The 10,235-nt window shown below is 38.5% G+C and overlaps 2 protein-coding genes across 3 annotated transcripts; one reads left to right on the forward strand and one right to left on the reverse strand.

Annotated features, from left to right (window-relative positions):
- Positions 1–2,540: 2,540 nt before the first annotated feature.
- Positions 2,541–7,604, reverse strand: LOC106087985 (ubiquitin carboxyl-terminal hydrolase calypso). 2 transcript variants are annotated; one of them, XM_013253254.2, is made up of 2 exons: positions 6,378–7,604; positions 2,541–2,823 (listed from the first exon to the last, which is right to left on the reverse strand). In XM_013253254.2, the coding sequence occupies exons 1-2, from the start codon at positions 7,431–7,433 to the stop codon at positions 2,560–2,562; spliced, it is 1,320 nt and encodes a 439-aa protein (XP_013108708.1). In that variant the 5' UTR covers positions 7,434–7,604; the 3' UTR covers positions 2,541–2,559. The 2 variants fall into 2 exon arrangements, with proteins under 2 accessions (XP_013108708.1, XP_013108709.1); XM_013253255.2 differs by having other exon boundaries at positions 2,651–2,819.
- A 1,843-nt stretch (positions 7,605–9,447) lies between these two features.
- On the forward strand, positions 9,448–10,195 carry LOC106087988 (uncharacterized). The gene has a single exon (XM_013253260.2). It carries the CDS (start codon positions 9,647–9,649, stop codon positions 9,830–9,832), a length of 186 nt encoding a protein of 61 aa, XP_013108714.1. The 5' UTR covers positions 9,448–9,646; the 3' UTR covers positions 9,833–10,195.
- The last annotated feature ends 40 nt before the right edge of the window (positions 10,196–10,235 follow it).

The raw sequence follows: 10,235 nt of genomic DNA on the forward strand, positions 1-10,235 counted from the left end.
TAATTTTTTTCATGGAGCGACCGCTAATGTGCTGTACTGATAAAGTAAAGTTTTGAAATTCCTGTCCACTTTTTGTAGCATATCAATCGGTATGTTAGCAATGGCGATTCTGGTGAAGGTCACGCGTGTTAACACCAATCCAATAATGCATGCCCTCCTTGATGACGCAGGCGAAAATGTGAAAGTGAGTCTCGTCACTGGAAAAAACTACCACATCTTCAGGCAGGTTGTCAATCAGCATTTCACATGCGTTTTGACAGGCAACAAAATCGCGTTCAGTTAATTCTTGCACATGACGAATGCGCATGCAACATTGTGAAACAGCGAAACGTTCGTGAGTCGGCGTAAATCCTATGGGGGGGTCCAGATCGTGAGAAGACGAGGCTATTACTGTAAGAAAGCAAGAAGGAGGTCATAATAGCTATTGGTATCATAACGGGACATATAGGACTACGAGCATACTTATATAAAATCGGTGCGTCAAGTGATAGCATGTGTAGGGCATGCGGGGAAGATGATAAGACGTTGGACAATTTCCTTTGTCATTGCCCGGCTTTCGCGTCCAACATATACCGGTACTTAGGTGGAGACACAATATCAGACATGAACCAACTTAGGGGAGTGGTATTGAAAACAATTAAGGATTTTGTAAGTAGCACGGAATTTCTAACATAAAATTTTCTTTTTAGACGTTACTTTATAGTTTTTAGAGCGCACAACAAGCCGATTACTGGCTTAGGAGTATGTCCATAGTGCCATGTGGCGGATTAATATCTGCACCCTCTTTTCAACCTAGGTAAGGTTAGGTTAGGTTGAAAAGAGGGTGCAGAAGTGCTTGGAATGTCAGTTCTATCCCTTCCAGCATCCTGCACTTTTGCCCGATTACGTTGCCAGTACATACTCCTCTGTCTCCTTCGTCGTGCACCGGGTCGCTTTCTCGGTCTGCTTGTGAGCTTAGCAAAGCCATCGCGCACTTCTGCTGTCATCGCGATGCCCTCATCTCTCGATTCGGCTGCGATGACTGTTTCATTGACACATTCGCTGTCTGAATCCGGCTGGGGACGAACTGTGCATCCCTCTGGTTTATCCGTCTCTTCCTCATTTATTAGTCTGACGACTAGTTGTGCGCTTGAAGCATTACTCCGACTACATGTGCCAAGACACCCACATCTATAGGAGGGGAGGACAACATGCTGCGGTCTGACGCCACCACCGCAAATGTTGAGTCTTTGGAGTCCATTTCTAGCCGACTCCAAAAGGCTTTAAAATTTTTCGTAATAGGTTGTACCTATTCCGAGATACGAATATATATTTATTTTTCTTTGAGGAGCGAAATAAAAGCACGTCCGCTTCACTCAACGGCTACAACAACCTAACCTAACCTAATTCTTGCACAACAGTCAGTTTATAGGGTGAAATTTAAGGTCTTGATGGAGAATTCGGCGAAAAGTGGCATCAGAAATTCCCATAGCAACTGCGTATTTGCGAGCCAAACGCCGGGGAGAACGCACAACTGACTGCCTCACTCTTCTGATATTTTCCGGATTTCTGATGACCCGTTGAAGTCCATTTCTGGGTTTACCGACACTTCCATGCTCTCGAAATGAGTTAACCCAAGAGTCTGAGGTGGAGAAACAACTTGAGAATTTTAGGCCCGGCAATTGAGCCAAGTTCTCAAAGAAATAAGAACCTAAAGTAGAACTCCTTCTGATTACAAGTGCGGGACACACATGTACATCAGATTTCCATAGTCTGCCCTTCCTCCATATCCTCCCAGCTTCTACAAAAGTAGTTACTTGCCACCTTCAGTCTGCCAACATGTTTTCTGATCAGACAGTGACCTGTCATGACGGCCACAATGACTGGACGTCTGTTCTGGCCAACGAAGGGCCACATAATTTTGGGGTGTGTCCGACCCGCACCTTCTAACCATCTGTTATTCTATATGTAAAATCAGATGAAAACACTTGTCATCTTAGATTTTGTACCACCATACTACACCCAATCCCATGGCAGCCGGTACGTACATTTATTTGAGTGTACAACACACTGCTACAACAACAAAAAGAAAAAAACACCTTAACTTTTTAATATATTGAGCCCTTCCCACGAAAATGATGTAAGCGAAATGTTTTTGAACATTTATTTGTGATTCCTCTACAAATATGGCAGCTGCAGAGTGAAATGAGTGCCAAACTAATTTTAGTTTCAGCAAGTAACATTCAAATGTGTATGTTATTCAATAAAAGCTATGTCCTGCGAAATTTGGTTTTTGTCGCTGTCATTATTATCACGGAAAAGACATATATACTGAATATACCAAAATTTCAAATATTATTTGTGGTTCAGGGCATCGCGCCTTTATTTACACAGAGTCACAGCATAACATGACCCTCCATAATCAAATCTTCCATGTTAGATTATTTACCTTAAAGTCAATTTTATTATAAGTGCGACATCTTTAAAGCATTTTATAACACAATGCTCAGACAGCACTAATCCTTAATGGGTTATATTGCTCACAAAAACAAACGAGTAAGTAGTATGTATGCGAATAATTTATTTACGCTTTTTGCATTTGTTTCGTCCCTTTCTTCTTCGTCCTGGCGTCTTTGGAGACTTGCCATTCTTTTGCTGTGACGTTGTACTACTGCTTGAAGTTGCTTGTTTGCTAATACGATTTACCGCACTCTGACCACCAATTTTTTTTGATGGCAGTAAATGTTGACTTACTAACTCTCCTAAAACGCCTTGATGCGCCAACATTGAAAGAAAGGCACATATAAATTCGTCATAATTATGAGTACGGCGGCAATCGTCTACCTGGTAACAAAAAATAATTTTAGTAAGTTATTATTATTATAATGCAAAAACATTAATTTACATAACATAAAATGGTCGGGTGTGTTCTAGGATTTACTTTCACTTTTCCCATGAAAATTAATGGGAATGATAAACATTTATGAATTTCCTGTATTAAAAACTTTTTTCTTTTTATTTCGAAATCTTTGATAAACATTTATGAAAATCAGTCACTTCATTCGCAAGATAGAATGTTATATTATTGTCGTACAAAACAAAAGTAACGTTTTTTCATGTTAACGAAGAAAATATACCAAAATTGCGAATAAAACATAATGTGTATACAAGCTTTTAAATACATTTTACCGTACGCAATATAAGCTTATGAAGCCGTACATCGAATAGGGTTTTGAACTCACTTTTTTATTTAAATCGAATTTTGTTCAACTATTGTACATTCTCGTGTGTGCAAAAAAAACTTATTAATGGTTCATATTAGTTGCACAAAGTTTTACCATAGTTATACATCAATTATATTTATATTTAACGAATAATTACTGGCACAAATACAATCCCATGGCAGCCGGTTGTACATACCGACCTTTTTCGTGCTGCAATATACGCGACAGCAACATCCCAGCCCCAATATAGCCAGGCCAATCCCATGGCAGCCGGTTGTACGTACCGGATTGACCCGATGAAGGGCTGCCACCTCAGTGTACTACACACAAGGGCAAGGGTTGCCGCCTCAGTGTACTACACACTGCTACAACAACTCTAACTGTCACAGATTTAGCTCTTCACCAAAGAATTTCTGTAAGAGAACTTCGGTCCCTTAAGCTAAAACAAGGGATTTATATCCAAAGATAGAGTCGGCTAATGGGGCACCTATAAGAAATTTAAATGTATGTTTCCAGTTATTGTTATGTCAAAATGTCTCTGAAAGTCTATCTGTCCTTTAAAGTATTTTTCCTTTAAAAAATTATCGATGTTTTTTTCAGATTGCAAAATTGCATTATGTTATCACTGCCTAAAAAGCATTTTAAAGTATTTTTCCTCTTGTCCTTTAAAGTATTTTTCCTTTAAAGAATTATCGATGTTTTTTCAGATTGCAAAACTGCATTGTGTTAAAACTGACTAAAAAGCAACTTAAAATCATTTGCCGGAACGTCTTTTCTGGACAATCCCATCGCAGTTAGTTGCACGAACCGGATTGACCCGATGGTGGCTTCTTCAAGAACAACAATACCATGGAAGCCGGTTGTACGCACCGGATTGACCCGATGGAATCCTACATCGCCATGGCTGCCGCTTCAGTGCACGTGTTCGTCCTTTTTCGTCCGCACGCTTCTGGTCCGAGCCGGGATTGAAAAGAATCCCGGACCCTGATTCTGTTCGGTTTGCCAGAGCCGCAGTCAGGTCCGGTACTGACGAGATAGAGCTATACAACGTATATATACCGTCGGTTGGTAGCTGTGTTCCAATTAACGATCAGCGGGGCATAGATTTGGCAGAGCAGATTGAAGTCTCCACTTTTTGCATGGTTAATAAGGATGCTCCCACAAGGATGACGAGGAGGTGTAGCAGCTCGCCAGACATTTTCATTGCATCCCCTGATCTCCTGAGTGACGTATCCTGGCAAGCCGTCATTTTTTTGGGATCAGACGAATTCCCCATAATTCTCACCATCGACCGACCACCCGTTTTCATAACATCTGACCGCCGAAAATTTGTCAATCAGAAGAAGACTGATTGGGCTGGCTTCAGAGGGTTCTATTTAGAATAGAAAGCAAAATAAACCCTTTTTAAAAAGTTGAAGCATTTTGTGTGTTGGTGGAAGCATGTAATCTTTTTGGGGCTTAGCGGACTGAAAATGAAGCTTTGGTCAACTTCGAAATGGCAATCTCCGTAGCCTGCCCAATGCATTTAAGCACACCTCATATGCCTTAAATTTAAAAAGGATTTTATTTTGCTTTCTATTTTAAATAGAAGGAAACTCAAAGCCAATTGGTTTCAGCTAGACAGAGAAATACAACGATGAAATGAAACAACCAAAATAAAAATTAGCGGAATAAGGAAATTTTTTAACGTTTGTTAGCTTCTTCTCGGATGCATTCTTATTTTGTGGTTGTTTTACTTTTGCCCAAAACTGACATATTTTACTATATAATTACGACTACAAATCAGATACTGACCAATTTTATACTATTTCGTGCGCTAATTAAAATTTTTACCTAAAAATTTTCTTAAATTTGACAGAAGTCTAAAGCAGTTAATGTTTCTTTGGCTTAAGTAAATAAGTACGGTTAATTTTTTGTAAATTTCTTACTCAAAAAGCACCACACAGGCTGACACATTGAGCACCAACTTGTGTAGTGTTCATTGCTATCACGAGAAGCGTAGCTACCGGGGCGTCCACAGGTTAATTAATTGAACAAATATACCCCTAGTATACAAAAACACCCATTCGTTACCCCATGTAGATCCTAATAAAACAAGTTCAAATTGGTAAAAAAAAGACTTTCACAGCTTAAGCTTTCTTTGTTTTAAAATTTAGGAAAGTGTTGCTTATTAACTTGAAAGGTACACAGGTTTCCAAATTTAACTGTGAGGAAAACAAATTTAAATATGGGGAAAACTCACATACAGGAGATTGACGAGGATCGTCGCCTCCACGTGAAAATGTGGCTACAAAAAGAAAAAGGTTTGCCGGCGCGGTATAACTTTGAGCACCACATGGGCAAGAACTTTCAGCTAAGACCTATGTGACGTTCATCGTTATCCCGAAAAACTTAGCTACCGGTCGCGTCCACAGGTTGTGGAAAGCTCCTTGTGGAGTAACTGTAATTGCAGACGCGGACAATCGGCGGTATCAAGTGGGTGGCACCGGCTCTTGCATAAATACTGAGTGCTTATGATGCTCGATAGGACAAGGCGAGGTATAGACGCATTTAAATAACCAATTGCTATCACGTTCCTGCGGCGATCAGCCCTGTGTACCGGAACCAGCTAGCTCACTTAAAGGAGCTTGACGAGTATCGTTACTTCCACATGCAAATGTGCCAAAAATGCAAAATTGCCCATAAACATTCTATTAAGGAATAGGAGCACACATAATTAAGTGTCGCCAGCATTAGGAGCGAACAACCACCGCTGGAAGTTTTTTTCTGATGTTCTCGCCGGGATGCCCAATTTGAGATTTCTACACAGTTGGAAGCTAGTCCGGATTTCCACTTCGGGGGGTTAAATTCCCACCAGAGGCCTGTTCCGTCGCTAATGAGATATAAAAAATAAGCTGTTTAGAAAAGAAGACTGCCACTCTAATCTAGCCTAATGAAATAAAACTTGATTAGAACATACATTTAAAGACAGATATGACAATAGAGGAATATGTTGGCAACAAACCACACATAACTATATCTATAAAACATTATTTTACCACGACATCTACATTTGTATAAAATAATAAATTTTCTAGGCACAAATTTGGAAAAAAAAATTTCTTCTAGTAAATATGCTCTTTGATAATTTTTACCAAATTAGAGTTTTTCTTCATTTTCATTGACTTTATTTACCTTAAACATGTAACGCCGATCATTCTCATCATTTAAGTGCTGCTCGTTAATGGCGATTTCTGAGTCAAGATTTTTTAATAGTGATTGTAAATCTCGTACTGTAAACGCATTCGAAGCATCCAATAGAGGTGAAGGAGATACACTTCTTTGTTGTGTCTGTTGTTGAGATTGCTCACCATTTTCTTCGGATTTTAAAGGACTACCAACATTTGCTGCTTCATTAGCTTTCAAAAGTTTTTGCAGTGTACCCGATACAATAGCCTGGTTTGTTCGAAGCATTTTCAACTTATGAGTAATTGCAATTCGTCTGTCAGGTACCACAGCCATTAAGTTGAAACGTATATCCTGTTCTCCAGTAGCAATTCCTAATCGTTCAGCCATAACACGTCTAAACTTATCTGTCCAGTCTTCACATTCGTCCCAACCACCATGATCCATTGGATAAGGCTTCAAGCCATCCAATTCAAATAGGTGGCCATTTATAGGCACAAAACTTACAAAATGAAATGCTTCGCCAGTGAAGCGACCCGTGGAAATAGCTGTCGCAGCATTTCTCTCCAATAATCGCTTTGCTTGTGGCATTGCATGCGAATTGTGTGCACACGCCAACTCTGGGGTATTTCCTATTGCCCAACCTTTATTCTCAGGGGACATACCCTTCGTATGACTTTTCAGGCGGCCAAGGGTTTCACCTAAATGCAGGTCCGCCTCGTCACAATTAAGTAAAACTGAAAGCAAGGCATGAGTAGCACAACTGTTTGGAACCACTTGCTGAGCAAAGAATATATTTGCCACTGCTTCATCATCTTTAACAAATATTTCTGCGGTTGTCTCAACTATTTTTCGACGGGCCCTTCTCTCTTCAATCCATCGGAAAAGAAAAATAAAGCCGTATACGGGCCCTTCTATGGGTTTTTGCAAGTCGTATACCTCCTCCACTTGAACACCTTGGACGCCAAAATCCTCTAGCAATAAAGTAAAGAGACCGGGATCAGATTCTAATTCCAACCATCCCTCGGTTAATCGATTAATTTCCACCGGCATTTTTGAAGACATACTTCTGTCCTACAAGTTTATTCCTTCTTAAAAGAATGGCGCACTGAGAGGGCACCAATTAAGTTTAAGTCTTTTATTTTGTTTGGCTCCTAAACTACAATTGGCGTCACGACAAATGAAATACAGAAATACATAAACTATGGATTTAAAAGTATACATTCGACTAATCGAGTTTTTTGTTTTTATGTACAAAAGTCGAAGTCGACTTTTACTGAATAAAATAGTCGAATAATCGACTTTGAAGTCAAAAAAAGTCAAAAAGACGAAACGTCGATTATTGCCGCCGACTGCTTCGACCATTTTTTTAGCTATGGTTGCAATAGTTGCAAATGTGATTTTTACAGAGAAAAATACAAAAAAAAACTCAAAAAAGAACACAAAACCATCACTCAAAATAAAAAGTGGACCTATCGAGACAAAATGGTTGTCAAATAAAAGATGTAGGAGAGTAAAATACGAATATTATTGTACATAAAAATCTTTCTAAATGGGCATATTAGCCGATCATCGCTATATGGAACTCAAATAAAAGGTATTTTGGAGTAGGTTACGAATATGACATTAAAATCTGTAACCCAGTATTTAGGCGGCAATTTACCTCTTAAAACCACCTCAAATTAAACGTTAATTGACTCATCAAATGAAAAGTATTTGAGAGTAGAAAACGAATCAGGTATCCAGTTTTGGGGCCAAATGTTTGGGGGTCCCATAACACACCCGTACACACCCAAAAAGTAATTGCGGATTTTTCATATAGTTGGCGTTGACAAATTTTTTCACAACTTGACTCTGACTCTGACTCTGTAATTGCATTCTTTCTTCTGTCAGTTATCAGCTGTTACTTTTAGCTTGCTTTAGAAAAAAAGCATATTTGATTAAAGTTCATTCAAAGTTTTATTAAAAATGCATTTACTTTCTATTAAAAAATCCGCAATTACTTTTTGGGCAACCCAATATATTAGCTTTTCGTTCTATTTTTCGTCGGTTCCTTTTTTAGATAATAGATTTTAAAGCAATTGTTATTTTATCATTGTTATTTGTGAAGTGTTTCAAAAAAGTAATCTTGAAAAAAAAGGGTTTTCAACGGTGAAAAAGGAACATAGTACCAGCCATTAAGGACAACGGTAATATGCGGATCAAATTAAAGTTATTTGGGAGTAGATCTTAAGGGGCACCTCGTGTTTCCGATTCTTGGGATTGTATTAAGTAAAAAAGTTTACTTGACCAAACCTCTACGTGAAAATCGAGCCTCCAGATTTCGACTTGCAGTTTTTCCCAGAGTTTTGTCACTTTTTTTTGATATTTTGGCCTATAACGCCCAAACAATTGAGATTTTCGATCGACTACAAAGGCCGGTTTTGGTAGGTACCAAAATTGGTAGTTTTCATTCTCTTGGTAGGTTGGTAAGGCGGCTTTAAAAAGGTGGTCTCACGCGAATAGTAGTTATCAGCCGGCCAGGTTTGACGGTAATAAGATATAAGATTTTTGTTTGCATTCTCTTTGTTTTTATCTTCTTTCTCGCATATTCTCCGCTCATGCATGCACACAAATTTATTTGCGGATGTTGGCAAAACGACGATCAGCTTGATGGCAATATGGCGGATTGCACCATATGATTTGTGGTTTTTGTACAAATGAGAGCACCTTTAATTGTTTCGCCATGCTTAAGATTTAAGAAAAAAGTCACAGCTGTGTTATAAAGCCTTTGACATTTGGATTTAATGCAAAATCAAAACAAAAATAAAAAAAATACACACTTCTGTCTGCATGACCTCACCTTATAAGTGCGTCCTGATGATCTTATAGCATTTCTGTTCATGGTGCTTATTTTTCTAAAATAACTCGCATGAGCATACCTTATTAGTGTATCCTGTATCCATTGTCTGTATTTTCAACTATTCGATTTTAAAATCGATTATTCGACTTTTTTATAAGTGAAAGTCGACTCCATTTTTCGTCGTTTTTACACAAAAATTCTATTAATCGATTAGTCGAAATTCGACTTTGGGATCCCTACTGTATTCGTATTTATTCATTTATTCACATCAAATCGTTGAAGAGCAGAACCTGTGGGAAGCAGTACAAAGGAATAGCTTATTTCTGGAAAATTTGTCCGCAATTCTAAACGTGATCCGTGATAAGAAGACAATAGCCTTTGTTTGTGCTGTGTTGCCTAGTGTATGTGAAGAACTTGAGTAGTTGCAAACCTTTGGATGGGTTTTAGAGGAATGAATAAAAATTTGAGCAAGGATTGTTTGGGACTTCGTCTACGGGTCAGCGGTCTACATCAAACGTGGAAGTGGCTTCATCAGACCGCAGCTTTGCATGAATATTTGATCTCCGTTACAGCTACAGACACAGCAGCTTCATCAAGTGTAATTTGTAAAGAGGAGTGCTAAAGTCCAACCTAATCATTTAACCAAACAATCGATCGCAGCTAACCAAAAATAAACAAAAACTTTTAAAACCGAAAGAAAAAAAGTAAAAAGAGTTATCCTCCATATATATTTAACCTTCTGTGCCCTAAATAGACATTTTTTACATTGTCGACGAATTTGTAGTGTGACCTTACTACATTTTAAAAGAACAGAACATTCTTACAATCAGCATCTATCTCCAACGAACGACCCATACATTAACAAAAATTCTTATTACCCGCCTCATGATCTCCCTCCTTCAACGATATCATCTGTTTATGTGGGTACACCGACTTGACGACTGAGGCGCATATTGCGTTCATATTCGTTTTACAAAAAAAAGAATTAACAAAGAAAACACCTTCATAAAGTACATTCGAAATAT

Source organism: Stomoxys calcitrans, chromosome 5 (genome assembly GCF_963082655.1).
Source record: "Stomoxys calcitrans chromosome 5, idStoCalc2.1, whole genome shotgun sequence".
In the NCBI taxonomy this organism is placed as follows: Eukaryota; Metazoa; Arthropoda; class Insecta; order Diptera; family Muscidae; genus Stomoxys; species Stomoxys calcitrans.